The sequence below is a fragment of the Rhopalosiphum maidis genome, chromosome 3 (assembly GCF_003676215.2).
Source record: "Rhopalosiphum maidis isolate BTI-1 chromosome 3, ASM367621v3, whole genome shotgun sequence".
NCBI lineage: Eukaryota > Metazoa > Arthropoda > Insecta > Hemiptera > Aphididae > Rhopalosiphum > Rhopalosiphum maidis.
The window spans coordinates 63024892-63042408 of NC_040879.1; the positions used below are offsets into that span (position 1 = coordinate 63024892).

At 28.3% G+C, this 17517-nt stretch overlaps 1 protein-coding gene across 3 annotated transcripts in view; it reads left to right on the forward strand.

Moving 5' to 3' along the window:
- LOC113555953 (lysine-specific demethylase 3A-like) overlaps positions 1-17517 on the forward strand; it is a 62021-nt gene that overhangs the window by 36203 nt on the left and 8301 nt on the right. For 2 of the 3 annotated variants that reach the window (XM_026960596.1, XM_026960597.1), the window contains exons 2-5: positions 1308-2280; positions 11234-11538; positions 13357-13621; positions 16341-16559. In XM_026960596.1, coding sequence (XP_026816397.1) covers positions 1447-2280; positions 11234-11538; positions 13357-13621; positions 16341-16559 — 1623 coding nt within the window. In that variant the 5' untranslated portion in view covers positions 1308-1446. The remainder of the gene's footprint in view (positions 1-1307; positions 2281-11233; positions 11539-13356; positions 13622-16340; positions 16560-17517) is intronic. The other variant, XM_026960598.1, reaches the window with a different exon arrangement.

A 17517-nucleotide genomic window follows, 5' to 3' on the forward strand; every position in this document is an offset into this window, starting at 1 on the left:
CATACTAATTGTGGTACAGTTTTATTTTTATAGTTTTAACACAACAAAAATAGTTAGATATAAAATAAAAATGAATACTTTAAATGATCCGAAAACATTTAGTAAGACAAAGTGCACTTTTCCGCCACAACTGATATTTAAATTAATATGAGTGCAACAATATACGCAAAGATCTTCGGCTGTCAGGATTTTTTTCTAAAAAAAAAAAAAAAAAATTAAAACAATCAATGCCGCCTAAAATAATTACTTTTCAAATTGTTTTTAAGTTAATAATTATTTTATAATTTATTATTATAGTATAATATACCCTTTTAAGTGTCCTACACTTCTACCCTATTGCATAAAGTGTTTCTATATAATTATATGTCATTTTGTAATGACCTACCTATATAACGACTTGCAGATGCAGGGATATACGCAGAGATGAGTCGTTATGATATCGTTTATCCAGTTTAGATATAGTATTTATTTATTTTTATCGTTTGTTGGTTTTTGTCTCGGGAACAGTTAAAAAGTATTTAATTTTATGATAAGGTCGAATTAATTAAAGTAAATGTTTTTGTAATATTTTCATTGGAGTATTAGCGCATACGACGAAACATCTTTCGTAATAATAATAATAATAATAAATTAATAGTAATAATAATAATAATAATAATAATAATAACGATTATTATTATTTTAGTGTTATTTCGGGACCACGATATACACTATATATTATAGTCGTACGTCATCGTGTAGGTATTATGTGAGGAATTCTATATGAGCTGTGTAACATAATACTTTAAAAGGTTTAATCGTGTATAGGTATATATTAAGTATTATTTCGGTTTTACAATATAGAGTTAATAACTCTCTGGAAGAAACTTATACGCGGGTATGTACATACATCGGCTTTGCAGGTAGACTAAAGTCTGTTAAAAGGGCTGAAACGGGATTTTAATTAAAAACCAACGGAATCTTTTTGAAAATATAAAGAAAAATCTATACGTAATATTTTAGCCGAGATAATATTATGAACGAATGGCACAGATATTATATTTTTATCCGGTTAAAATATACGTATTTAATTACCGAGGTAGGAGAGGTTATAGGTCGGGTACCTACTTAGATAAAGTGTGCGTTTCGATCGCCAACGAGAACCCGACTTTTCGCGTATCATTATAAAATTTAATATAAATAGACGTATAGCTCAGCGTCATGATGTTTATAACATATACTTGTAATGCAATATAATATTACAATATTTTGAGACAAATGCATATAATATGTAATTGAATATCGATGTGTGGTGATGTTGTTCGCAGTGCGTCGTGCCATCGGCAAATTCGGCTAGGGCAAAGTGTAGAAAATCGTGCAAAGACGTCAGGACACGGAGAACCTCTGGCGTGGGTAGGTCCCGTCGATAATGCTTATGGGAAGGTGCACTGGGCACCACCGCGTTACATGGACGAAGATTTGGACGGTACTCGGAACGCGATCGGTGGCGGCCAAGACGACGCCACCGCTAACGGTGACAAAGCCAAAAGGATACCGCCCCCGCCGCCGCCCCCGTTACACCATTTCCAACAGCAACAACTACAACAACAACATCACATGCAGCAGCAGCAGCAACAACAACAACAACAACACATGCAGCAACAACAGCTTCAAATGTATCAGCAACAGAATCAACAACAACGCCATCCGCAACAACTAAACCATCATCAACAGCAGCAGCAACAGCAACAGCAACAGCAACAACAACAACGACATAACCAGTTACGCCATCATCAAATGCAGCAGCAGCAGCAGCAGCAACAACAACAACAACAACAACAACAACAGCAACACCAGCAGCAACTGCAAAAATATCAACAATACCGCAACCGCCATCATCAGTATCCGTCCGCAGTGGCCAATAGCTCCGCCGTCGCGCCCGTAACATCCGTCAATTCTGCCACCGCCGTGGCCATCACTACCACGGTTACTACAACCGCTGTCGTCGTCAACTCCACGGCGTTTCCGCCGAAGCTTCAACAGCCCTTGTCCAACAATGTGCTACACGCCATGGCTGCTGTGGCTGCACCGTACGCCGAGGCCACCGCCGACAGGTCTGACTCGGGTCTCAGTTCGTCGCGCACGCTCAACTCGGGCGACGAGCGATCCGGATCGCATTCGAGCGCGTTCAGCGGTTCTGACGACCACGCGGCCGCCGTGTCGCCGTCCAACGAACAACATCAGACGCCGCCGTCTCCGTTCAACAATATACCAGTCTGGAGGGACCCTCACATGCTGCAGGTACGTGTGTGCGTTTGTGTTTGTGTGTTTGTGTTTGCGCGTTTGAGTGCTGGTGTGATGGTGTGTGATTGGTGCTTGTTTGTTTTTTTGTTGTCGCATGACCCCTATCGTATATAATAAGTATAGGGATGTCATTTGGTTTTAATCAAATGCACAGAAAAGATGCATTCAAAACCGTAACCTATTAGAATGTCACTCGCGTATACACAAATCGACGATAATCGGAAGAAGACAATTTATTTTATGTATTTGAAAGCTACATTTTGATAACAAGTTTTTTAAACGTAATTTCAAAACTGCAATTAAGGGTGTTGACAATGTTGTAAGGTGTTACGAAAAAACGTCATAGTGCTGCGTTATGATGTTCTGGGTCAGGAGTCTATAAAATATTATATAAAGTTACGAATCATTTCGGTATTTGCGTAAAATTATACATAGTAGATTTCGTTTATTAATAATAATTAATAAATTATACCTAATAATAGAAATAAACGAATACATTAACATATTTTACTACATGTATGTTCTATGTAAAACCGTCAAAACAGCTTGTTTAATGTCACGTAAGCGATTACAGTTTTGAAATCTTAAATTAGTATGAAATTCAAAATGCTTGCACTTTATAAGTAGCTTAAATGAATTAAGCCCGTTTTAATTGTTTCGAAACGGTTCAAAAATGAATCATACAAACGTGAACTGCCATTGAATATATGATTTATGAATCTGAGATATGATACAGTGTATTGAAACATCCGCTGCAATAATGCTGTCGATGTATTTTTTTTTTTTTTGTTATTGCAACTTGGATTATTAACAATCATAACGTTTTATTGAAATTCACACAAGTAAAGCTAATTATGTAATTATTATTATTAATTATTACACACAAAAAAATATGCAAATAAAGTAAATTGTCAAACATTTTTTTTTAAATTGTATACGATAATAGTATAGTTAATATTTAAAAAAATTTGCGACAAATTTTAACCCATAATACCTTACAAATTAATTTACTTTTCTGTAAAAACTTGTAGGTACATATTTCATAGTAATAATGCATGATTATATATAATAATCATTAATATATATATATATGCAGTAATAATATTTATAATAGTAGTAATATGTATACCGAATTTCGCTGACAAAAAAAGTGTCGACGAATGACACGGAAACACAATCCAGAACGGATGGATCGGTATCGGCCATATATTGGCCTATATAGGCAAGGCAATTTTGGATAGTTGTACTTTAAATTTTGTACTTATCGCAGTTGTGATCATTAAAAGGACGTACGCAATTCCTGGTAGGAATTAGTTGTAAATTTGACACACTCGCTACACGCACAATCCATGTAGCATCCTCTGCAGTTTCGATTTCTGTGGCTAGCTTTTTGTACAAATAGATAGATTAGATAGGTAGGCAGGTTAGGTACTTAGTATTATATTTATGGATTTTGATGTAAAATTAAACGAGGAAAACATAACCAATAATGTACCTAATGTATTCTATACGCTCTGCTTTTGAGATATTATATTTTTTCTTGAAATAATAAGACGCGTAACGCTTAATGATGATAAAACATTCAACATCTAAACAACAAGTCAATTAAATTAAATTTTATATGATTTTCTTTGCACATAAGTAGTGTGCTACTTAGTATAATATTGTACGATATAAATTATTGATATATATTGTTATTTTAGTCGACGGAAAACTTTGACGTCACTGCAGTCATTTCTAAGTTCGTTATTTTTCTATACAGGCGACTTTTGTCTCGCACAACTAGTAATATATTCAATATACGTCTTATACGAATTATTACGAACGCACAGTATAATCTCGAAAAGAAGAAACACATTCCATTCTTTTTTGCCTCACAAAACACTTTGTATAGTTGACCTATAGAAGCTGATTGTGTACATCCAGCTACGTAATAGAATTTTTTTTTCATTATCGATTTATAATTGGTATATATATACATATATATATTATCACTACAGAACATTGTATGTAATAATAGTGGTTTCGTATGAGACGTTTTCTTCAATAAAATTAATAATGGTACTCGTTTGTTATCGCACCGCCACCAGACGACCGTCAGTCTTGCTCAGACATTTTTTATGTATCGTAACAAAGTTTTAAACTAAAGTAAATAATAATAATAATTAATCGTTCCTTACAATTAATTATAGCACATATAATTACATGCAAATAAATTTAAAAAAATCAGACAATTTTCTAAAGCTATCTTTATTTTCAATCATAATTTATGACTGTTGGACATTTTGTTCACACATTATTTGTTTTTACGATAACAATAAGAGTATTTTCGTTGTGAAAACTAAGATGCAATACCATTATTTGAAATATTACGGTGATAAATTCGTTACAATCAAGTTTTAACAATATTTTATATTAAGAACGTTTGTAAATCATTTTGTACTGTTTGTAGATTTGACACATTTGACACGGTTGACCATGTGGACTTTAGCCGATAATTGTGACACACGATAATAATAAAATCAAACACAATAATTCCACATTTTTATTTGAAAGTATTTTCCCTTTTTCTATAAATACACTGTGTACTAGACTTTCCTAAATGTAATGATTTATCAATATACTAAGATATGATACAGAAAAATATTGATCTTAAAAATAGAATTTTTAAATTAAGTACATATACCAACCGACGGTTACCGGGTATTATTATTACATTCTATGTACTTTACGGTTGCGGAACGAAACAATGTTAATACTAAATACCTCGAAACTCTAATATATTATATTACATAAACGTTTAAATAGTTATGTTATGTACCACGGTTGGTTATTTGCTTTAAACGCTGTACCCCATTGATGCGTACATATATTACATTTAAGTAGATAATATAAGATACCCATGTGATGACAACTGCAGCTCATTAGTCAAAAGGCTTTTTCCCCCACATGATATCCCTTTTGTAACACGCAAACGACCTCTCCATGTTCGTGTATGTGTATATATATAACCTATATATAAATAACATATTTATTTATGTGTTTTATATACTTTTGTTATGTAAGCCATAGATTCAACATTTTTAGCGGGTTTAATGGTTTATTTTATTCTCGTTCATTTCGACCAGATAATATCCGACCACCGCGTGTCGTCTTCGTGTATACGACAATAACTATATACGTGTTTAATATAAAAGGACATAATTTCTAAAATACGTCCTTATGAATTTTGTATTTTAAATAACATTATTATGACTAAAAATAATTAAAATACTCGAATGTATTCCTCCTTTGTGCCAGTATTATTATTTTTTTCATTTTACGAGAAAATTTCAACGAGGCTTGTTTGTTTGTTGTAATTTCCTATTTAAAATAGTATCATTAACTTTCAGTTTTCCATTTAAACATCAGTACAACTAAAATAACATATAGGAAAATGTAATTTCATTATGTTATTGATTGTTTTAAAAATTATTATTTTAGCACTTAATAAATAATTAATAAATACACGTTTCTCTGATGATACATGCATGTATAATTAATGTACGTTGTTTGACAATAAATTAACATAAAATTATTTTGAAGAAATAAATTTATTTTGTTCTTTCTTTTTTTTATGCATATTTTATGTTTAATTTTAAAAATCATGTTTTTGATAATTTAAAACGAAAAAAATGTGTTTCTTTTAAAAAATGAAACCAACTGTTTTTTTTTTAATTTGTAGGTCAATAAATAATGAAACCACAGCTTAAAGTATTAATTTAACTATTTACAAACGATAATAATATTACATGTAGGTATGTTTTATAATATTTATAGTTCTGTTCCGTTTATCGAACGTCCTAAGTCCAGTATTTAAGTTTTAGTTTATAACTGCTATTATGAAACATAAACCTAACTAATTTATAAAAATAAATATATTTATATACAGGATGATTTATAATTTATGTTACAGTAATTTTATCACATAAATATTCATAAGAGAAAAGATTTTAGTACGAAAGTTTTTTTTATTTGGAACCATTGATAATGATGGTAATTTTTATATATTTTACAATATTTTAGGGTGGGAATTTTGGGGTTAACTTGTGAAATTAAAATGGTAACCTATACTATTTTTTGTAATCCTAATGTGAAGAATTTTTTTTTGGAATACCTATTTTGGATACATAAAATCGATATTCGAACGAATAGTTTATGAGATAAATATTTAAAGTTTTGATGAGAGGAGTGGAGTGGTACGCGAGCAGTGATATTCTGTTTTATGTTGGTCTACTACTCCGATCACCTAATAAATTTTAAATACTTATTACTTATATTATACTCGTCCAAATTTCAATTTGTATGTGTTAAAACAATAATGAAATATTGAAAACAATTCTTCACATTATAATTGTAAAATTGTAAAAAGTATAGGTTCCATTTAAATTTCTTTAGTTAACCCCTAAAACTTCACCTCTCTCTAAAATATTGTAAAAAAGATATAAAAATTACTAATAATTTTAGGTATTTCTAAATAAAAAACTTTCGTATTAAGATTGTTTTTCTTTCATGAATATTTAAAATTTATATGATAAAACGGTTGCAGAATAAATTTTAAATCACCCTGTATATTATTTACTTGTTTTATTTATTTATTTGGTAAATGGTTATTGTGTGTTACTACCTCTCTAATTTGTCTCGGTAGTTTTAATTAATCAATATGTACATTTTAATAATAATATTTTTTAGTGATAAATCTATTATGCGAGTTCAACAAATATATTCTCGTTTGATTGCAAAGTTCATAGTAATATACAAAGAATAATATTTTGTTATAAAGCAATAAACTTGATACATATTTGAAATAGTTACTGTTTTCAAAAATAATATATATAGTTTATTAAAGTTTGTTTTTAAATTAAGAAGTTTTTACCAGTTTGAGAGTCAGGTTAGTTTGTTGAGTTGTACTGCAAGGGGTTGTAATCGTGGATGGAAAACTTCTTTTAAACTATAACCATAAGGTGTTTTGTGCAGCATTGTACATCAATGAAATAATTTATAAAATACCTTATCAAAAAACATATGTATAATATAATTAATAAATTGCTCATTTTTAAAATTCTTTTTGTAAGAGGTATTCGGTCTTATTTTTAATGTGCTGGGTTTTATAATAAACATTATAAAAACTAAAAATATAATTTGCATCCATTAAATACATACGTGTATTTTAATTAATGTTATAATAACTTATAAGTAATGTATTTGTAATCTAAAATTAATAATTAATAAATATTATGAAATCATACACTTAATAATACAAGATGAAAATAAATGATTATTAAAGTATAAGTTTATGTTAGCAGAAAATATTTAAATTTTAGTTTCATTGTTGAAATATAATATTTTGGAAATTATATAGCACAAAGGCAAAATTTAAAAATAATTAAATTTTCGTCAAAGCTTTTCCCAGAAGGTATAAAATTAATATTTCTTCTCCTTGTTAAAGATAATTAATGGTTTCTTTACATAAAATGCTACAAATTATTACTAAACTTTTGAGGCTTTTATGAGACTTTTTTTTGTATTCTCATTAATAAAGACGTACTAAATTATATATTTGTTAACTTATTATTGCTTTTAGTTAACAAATATCTATGTAAAAAAAAAAACGTATAAATAAGATTACTTTTATTTGTATAGTAATAAATAATAATTTAATCTTCTGGTTTGATTTTAATTCACTAAGTTCGTGATAAACCGAATGTCGAAAATTCGATATTATATAATTTTATATTTAATGGCCTCTTTTATTAAGCAGAAACGTCTCAATTTGTCATTTTTATTTCGTCGCCTTAATCCGGAGTAGAGTTAGCACTACATTTATATATAACATTTTATATGTACACATAAATAAAATGCAATTTAATGGAACTTGGACGGAATACAATTAATAAAATGATTTTTTTCCGTTTTAAACATAATTTGATTGCTCTATGAGCCACGATGTCAAATCAACTGTTTACTTTTCAATAGTTTTCATTCTGATAGTATAAATACTACCAAATAGATAACAAAAAAATAAACGCTAATTAAAGGACTTAAACCCTATAAATCTTTGGCTGTTCAACAAATTATAGGTAATTGTCAGCAGATTATCATATTATATTTTATTATATTGGTATGTAACGTTATACAGATGTGAATAAGAAATATTTATTTTACGAGTATTTCTTATTTTTATTGATTTCAAATATTTGCCTGACTTTATATCCGCTATAAACGGGAAAATAAAAATGAATAAATAATACTTTATATATACGTATAATGTATATATCATTATTATCTTTAAACATTATATTTACTAAATATTTCGAAGTAAACTATATTGTTATTAGTTTTAGGTCCATACGCGTTTTACAGTTAATATTTTTATTAGTATATAGTTATTAAACGCCGCCGTTATTCCTTTAAAAGTTTAGATGGAGAATATCTAATAAATATTCTCTATCGACGCTTTTTATTTTATCGTTCAGTCGTAGTAAAACCAATTCTGGCGAGAAATGCGCATTTTTCGAAATATTATAATATAAATCGGCTTTTAGGTAAACGAGAAAAATATATCTCAAATTCGATCAAAGCTCGTGACATAATAATGCGACATAACCCGGTAGTTGTCGTAATATGTACCTACGTTATACGTGCGTTGAAAGTTCATAAGAGTAAAATGTTCGTCGACACTTTCGGGAAGTGTCCTAAAGGTGTACATTGTATTATTATTATTATTATTATTATTATTATTATTATTTCTATATGTTTAAGCTACAATAAACCGCGCCGAGTGGGTACCTATTGTATGTTATATTTTTTTTAAACTTGTTATTATCGATGTTTGTTTTGGTGGAAAAAATAATAATAGCACCCATATACACGGTTAATAATGATGATGATGATGATGATGATAATGATGATAATAATAAACAAATATACCTCGCCGGGTTGTCATAAACTCTCTCGTCAGGTCATAAATGGAAATACGAATAGGTACCTATCTCGCCAGTGACGCGATAAGTCAGCGCGGCGGCGTGTGGGACCCGAGCGCAACCCTCTACAATAATAGTACTTAAAAACAGTCAGGCGGATTGGAAAATATTTTATCGCACGTCACGTCTATGTATATTATTTTAAAACATAATAATTGCGTCAATATTACGTTTCAGCATAATATGGGTGTTGTGTGTGTGTATAGACAGCTGTGATGCACGATCATCATCATCCTAATATTAAATTACGCGTTACGTGCCATATATAAGTAGATGTGTAACGTGTTATATTATTGTGCGTGTTACTGGTAGCGTTTGAAAAATTAAATGAAACATACCATTTTAAAACGTTTCATTATTTTCACCATGTCAGTAACTTAATCAGTAAATATATTTATGTGAAATATGTTTTTCGCGTATAAACATAGTCTTCTTTCTATCTCAATCTGACTACAGTGTCCAAAGTCTTGTCCGATCTAATCCACATTATTACCAAATTCAAAGATTACCCGAACGCCATTTATTGTATAGACACTATAGATGGTATGGTATAATATAAATTTATTTATATGATTTTTAAAATTTCATAATATATAGAGCACGCGTTTGTTTTGCTAAATTATTTAAATTTTTGAAAAAATAACCGACATTCGTGCAGCAGTTGATCTACAATGGGAAAATGCCAAGGTGATCTAGCACCAAATTTGAATATATGCCATTTATCAAAAATTTATTTTTCATTAAATAATGAGGATTTTAAAAATAAAAAAGTTCGTCAATTTGTAATTCATTAAAATATTCTGTTTCTTGTCATTGGCGACCAGTGAAACTAATAATATTGAACTTCATAATTTCATAAGTAAACATATTATTATTGGAATTCGGCGTACCTATATGAAGGTTATTTTAAATACGATTTCGAATTATCCACATTTGGCGTAAATCCCGTGTGTTTTATTATATGTAATAAATATAATATAATAGATAAACTAATAATACAGTTTATCGACTGAACTGTTCCTATGTAAAAGAAATGTGTAGGTAACCGTTAGGTATATTTATAACATTTGATAGATCGTCTGCTACAATTACAAGATATTACAGTATTACTCCGCTACACGAATGACAAAAAGATTACTATAAATAACATAATATGATTAGTTTTAAATACATTTTGTATATATATATATATATATTTATACATCGATTTTTTAATAATGCATGCGTATTATGTTGTTAAAATTTTTTAAGACAATTTAATTTTTTTTGCACGGTTTTAGCTACCAATTGAAACACATTGGGTTTGGGTTACACAACGTACATTTTTACTTGCATCTATTTGCATCACAATAATTATTCATTATAATCTACACTTAAGTATGTCTCAATTACGAGACTGCCAACGATCATCAAACGGTTATTTGAATAATCTTTATCCACTCGCGTTTGATTTTATAAGCTATATATTATGCCCCGGGTACACCCACAGTAAAATAGTTTTAAAAAACAAAATAAATTATCAACTTTCTTGTCAGTGGTGGCACAATTTAAATTGCAATTTTATTTTAAATGTATCGTTTTTTGTGCGGATCTGGTATTAACTCTCGAAAAGCTTTCACGATATCTAAATTTTGTTTTATTTCATTCTATTGAAATTTGCAGGCATATATTGAACATTATAATTTATGTTACCATGCGCGCGCTCTCGTTGATAAAACCCGATAATAATCGTCACGATCTTAGCCATTTTATATCGTTAACTTGTCGCCGAAACGAAATTGAATATTACGTACTTATCTTGCTGGGTGCACCTGGTGTACTGCTGACGCCGCATAAATTATATAAAATAATTCAATAATTATTAAATAGTGTTAAAATATTGTGTTGTCGTTTACCGCTGTACTTATTTGCTATGACGTGTTTTTTAGTCGCCGAACGGTCCCATAAGACACGTGGACAGTGTTCAGCACCAGAGTCTATTCATGTCGAACACGGCGCAAATGCCACAGATGATGTTGCCATATCAGCCTTTTCCACCGCCGTCCGTTGGGCCACCGCCACCGATGCCACCTCAGACGCCAACGCCTTCTGCGATGCAGCCAGCACTGGGCGCAGCCGGAATGCTGTGGAAACCATCAACCGTTGCCACGGCAAACGCAAACAATAATTCTGCAGCAGCCAACAACTATTACCACCATCATCGCCCCAATGAACAGCACAAACCAAACAGCAGGTACAACATACTTATATAATATATTAAGTTATAATATTGTTTTCAAATTTGAACATTAACTAGTTTGTTAGTTTTTTAATCAATTTAATATACTAATTAGTCAAATAATACGTTAACTTGAAATCGTGATGTGTATTCATTTGACATATCTATAAAATAGGATTATGTTAGTTTTTTCTTCTTTTTTTTTTTAACCACATTGTAGGTATCTAATGATTTAAAATATGTTAAATTGGTTATTTAACCAAATATTCCTTGTACAATAATAATAGTTTAGTTATTACTATAATGTCTATTTTTTTCTAATAATTTCCTAAACCATTACAGTTAGTGTGTAACAATTAGAAGGGATAAAGATTAAGTACATTTTTAACTAAGTTCTAAATTATTAAAAAAATTTTAAAGTTTCACATTCACTATGCTTATGGCACGTGTAGTAATTAAATAAAACTTAACTTAGTTAAGTTACTATTTTTCTCTATGTTTTTACTTTAAACTAATTTTTTTTAACGAATAGAGTAATAGATAGACTATTGTTTTAAAGAAATTTTTAATGAATGCGAGTGGCGTAAAACTTATTTCAAAACGTTTCGACTAATATGTTAATCATGATATTGTTATCATTGTTTTGTGATGTAATTAGTAGGGGAACCGTCGTTTCAGCTTTTCAGTAATCGTATGCAATAATAATATTTTGCTGTGTTCTAAATTCTTATAGTAGAAAAATAAATACAAAATCGACAGTTAGCAGTTTTAAAAAAGGTGGGTAAGTAGGTACCACTCTGATGTAAAGTAGGTACCGAGTGGAGGGTTACTGTAATGGATGTGTTGAATATAATTGAATGCGAAATTAAAAGCGGATACAGTCTGTCAGGCTATCACTAAGTATATTTGTTTTCATAGTATGTTATTGATATAATTATTACAGTAATTTATTTAAGTATTAATATTAAGTTATTATCTATGAATAAAATTAATTTTCATGTTTTGAACAATTCATAATATAAGTTTTAAGTTCCCAATAATATAATGTTAGTGAATTATAACAAAATAATGAATAAAGATATTCATAGCTCAAGTATAAAATTTTGTTTAAATTTGAAATTCAAATATCTATAAATAGACAAATGCCCTTTACATTATTTTTGTTTTAGTATAAGAACTAGGTACTTATGAGGAATTTCGTATTAATTTTTCAATTATTATTAGCCATAAAAAATGCAATTTTTCATGATTTTAACACATTTTTTCAAATTTCATATGCTTATAAAAAAATTAATTGTGCCTATATATTTTTACTTATTTTTATTTAACTACAAAAACAACTCAATATGTAGGATCTTGGATTATATTTTTTTAAGTTTTTTTTTATCATTGGAATTTGGCTCATCGAGAAATTTATAGAAATAAAACTAAAAAAATACACATGATTGTAAAATCAATACATTCATTACTCCGTTCAGAATCTAAAATAAAATAAAATACCTATAAATAAACCTATAACTCGAGCATGAAATAAAACGATCTACGACGTCGGGTTGATCGAGTTTATACTTTGTAAAGTTTACGAAGAGAAATTTGCAAACGCTGAAGTGTACACATGACAAATATATCAAATATATTAAAATATCACGCTACATAACTGTTGTCAGGTATAATAATTGTCATCTCTATAACACTATATCAAATAAAATATATCACACGTATACGACGTAAAAAAAAAATGCGCTATAACCTGCTCAGATTTTCATTAAACGAACTTGTCTGCATGGGTATATTGTGTTGTCTATCTGTATCGTTTTTTCCTTTTCTTCGCAGAGGAAATGTAGAAAAGGATGTTTATAAAGAAATAAAAAGAGCCAAACAGCCGCAGTACGCGCAAGGATCTTCTGGGAGTGGCAAAAATAGGGGAGGAGGTGTGCCCATCGAGAACGGCTCAAATAACGAGTATGGGCAGGTGGAAATCGAACGGATGATAAACCGTCACCAGAGAGGCAATCGCGAACATAGCGAAAAGCAACAAGCCGAGGCAGCTGTCCATCAGCATTTTGAGGAGAGCCTGAAACTTGCTCAGCAACAAAGGGTAAGAGTTTTCGATTAATTATTTTCAGTTTGTTTTTTTTTTCAAATAATTTCTTTACAGTTAAAGTATATTGTTATACTTTTGCAACACTATATTAATTCCCTGAAGATTGTTTTTAAGACCAATATTAAACAAAAGCTTTATTAAAAATGCGAAAACCTATACCTATATTTTCTATTCTTTCTTTTTTTTCTTGTTTTACTTCAGACTTAGTAGAATCAAACAATAGCAATAAAATATTAATTTATACTTTTCATCCACCAGTGCACAGTGTCTTAATAAATACTATAACAACGTTAACATGAAAATATATGGAAAAATATTAGTGTAAAAACAATTTTTGCTAATAAAAAATATGTCGATTGTTTATATTTCTATTATAGAAGGAAAATAATATGCGTCATTGACTATCGCAAACTGTTTTAAGCTGGGTAGTATAAATTATGAAAATTATAAGTTGTTAATATGAAAGGTTAAAACAAAAAATTATAATATATACATATATATATATATTATATTAATTATTTGTGTTTGCTTCTATTTAAGAAGTATTTACTTACAAAATAGCACATTAATGTTCCATCAGTTCTAATTTTATGTAATAACCTCATGGAAAAGCACAGATAATGTTTTTATCTTTAAATTTTATAATAGGTCAATTCTTTCTATTATTAATGATTATTACATAAAATTGATTTTTTTTTTTTCTGATCACAAAAATGCTATGTTGTACTTTTGTGAGACGAAGACAACACATGACCTAATCACACCCACTTAAATACTCGTTATTGTTTCACTAAATACTCACGCTTAATATAGGTACCCCCCCCCCTATAATAAAACCAGATTAAAACCTAATCGTTCAAATGTCATAATACTCTTAATATAAACCATACTATATAGTTTAAGCTGTAAATTTGTTACATACTTTTCCGTCGTTTGTATCGCACAAATCTATATAAGTACTATCTTATATTATCACTTTTCTAAAAATAAATTTAAAAAAGGGGGTTTACGTTATTTTTTAGATACCATATTTTTCTATTATTCTAGACAAATTGGTGTTTTATATTTTAATGTTATTGTAACATACTGAAATGTTATGCTGATATTTATTAGCAGAATACGCATCTGAGGCGAGCTTTTGTGGTGGTTTCAACTAATGTAATCAAATAACGTTATCAAAATAATTATTCTCGTTGTATACTGTATTCAAACTTTAAACACTTAGGTCAAAATACTTTTAAGATACTTGGAATATGATCGACGTAGCATTATATTACAACTTTAAAATGCATTAGTGCATTACATAGATAGCTATACATAACAAAAATCAATATAATATTGTTACAGATAAATCCTCATTTAAAAGAATAAGTAATGTCTAAACATGTTTTATCAAATATCATATAAGTCTGAAATTGTTATAGAAACAAAATAAAACTTTATTATATGAATCAAAAATAGTAGACATTTTGAGAACCTCTTATCCCTAAATTCATTAAACAATTATAGTCCTTAGTATGAAGAATTATTTTATAACTATTTGTTTTAATTTAAAATTGAAATGTTGTTTTTGTTAAAAAATGGTATTGCTTTAACTTTCAGTTATTTTTATAAAGTTTTTACGAATAGTATGTATTATAAAATAACAAAAAGCACCCGCGTTAAATTGTAACTGGAGTACCAATTGTGTCAAATTTCTAAATGTTAAAAGTTTTATTATATTATATTATGCAACTTTTGAAATACCCTATTTTTACATAATAAATATGCAACACATCATTGTAAAACCTGAAAAATAATATTAAAATTCAAACGCATTAAGTATTTTGTTAATGAAACTGCAGTAATATTATTTAAAATAAGTTCTGCATTCCCAGTCTGAAATATAAGACTCACGAAACTTTATGTTACAAAGGATTTTGTGTATAAACATTTAATACAAAACCGTGATTATTTCTAACACAAGTTTTAACAGTTAATAAAATATTTAAATAACAATCTTTTTCTTTTGCCACTGATAAAATTAATATATATTCCGAAACAATTATAAAGTCTTATTATTAAATATAGACATCCCATCTATTATTTATCGAAAAAAACAATAGTCTAATTAATACACATTTTAAAAAACACTACAGTCTACAGTCGATATTTCATATAATAACAAAGTGCTTATTGTATTTTATTTTATTTGTATTAGATAATTAGTTATCTTTACAAGAGAACGTATAAAACTAACCAGATTGTCTTGAAACAATTTATATCTTTTAATCTTTATTGAATAATATATGCCATATTGAGTATGAAATTAAATTATTATACACTCGTCATTATTTATTTTTACTTTTATTGTATGTTATAAATTATAGGTAATAAAAAAAATAATATCTTAATAATAGTGTACCTTCATAATTGATGATAAAGATTTTGAAAACGAACATAAATATGCGCATTTTATTACATAAAAATGTAATTCGTATCTAAATTAATTATTACATACTTAAATGTTTGTTAGGATGGTGCTTAAAATTTGTCTTTATATATTTGTATTATAGTCTCTTTAAATCAGCTAAACTCATTAAATAAATATATACTCTACTTGAACCCAATCACCCAATCCTTATCGTATTTAAACATGTATAACAATTTTGTCTGAAAAAAGTTTTTATACAAAATCTAACATTTTGTATTATTTAATTATTGTTTTTATCAGAGAACCAATTGGATATCAAATTTACCTTCACCGCCGAAAAATGTGTACCCAAGTCAAGGATCCAAAACTCAAGATACATTTAAACAAAGACACCCATCTCTAAATGGGGCAAATCAAACAGCCAACCATCGAGGAGTCGACGATTGGAAAGATAAGAAAACCAAATATGCATCTCCTAGATCAACACCGGTTGATCCTTCATCTTCTAGACCTCCAACTGTGAGTATAAACTTAAATATACTTATGTTAGTGGTTATTTAAAAATATTTTTTTTTAGTTACACAATAATTGTTATAAAGTAAACAATGTTATCAATTAAATAGTATTATAAAAACTTAATATGTAATTAAAAAAATTTAATTTAAAAACGATTCTGAGAATATTTAAATTAGCTTAGTGTTCTTGAAAGGTAATTATATAAGTTAATAACTATTTCTATCGATGCTTATGAACAAATAACAAAATATATTAACTGAATTATAGGAGTTTCAAATATATATATTTAGGTATAAACAATAAGTAATTACATAATATTATGACATCCTAAAAATCTCAGATTAAAATATCCAATAGTTGAATACTGTAAATGTCCATCAACATTTCCAATAAAAAATTTAAAAATTAATATTAACAATATTAAATCAATTCTTTATGTACAAAAATGTCACATAATAGATAGTTCAAATATTTTTTTGAACATTTTGTAAGACGCCGCATATATTATACTATAGGTTATATATTTCAATACATTTAACTGCTATTTTTTAATAACAGTTTTATGATATAAATATTTCAGTACAATGATGAATGAATTGTATTGTTGTATTACTATTAGGTATATTCAATAAAGGTACACTTAATGATTAATATATATATAATTTTCCCGTGGATTTTAAATTCTTAAGTCTTAAACACACTACACCCATATGTTGTATCCATCTTACAAATGTACAACATAACAACATTTTACGTTCACAATGATTAATTATCTTCTGTTATTTTTAAAATTAGATTGAAATTATTTATTTTAAAATTTAAAAGCATGATTATTATTTAGAAAATCTTTGAGACATATGAATACATTAATTAGGACACAAGTTATGATCATTTTTAAATTGTAATCTTAGATACCGTTAAATTTAAATAGGTCAATTTCACTAATTTTAAAAATTACGTT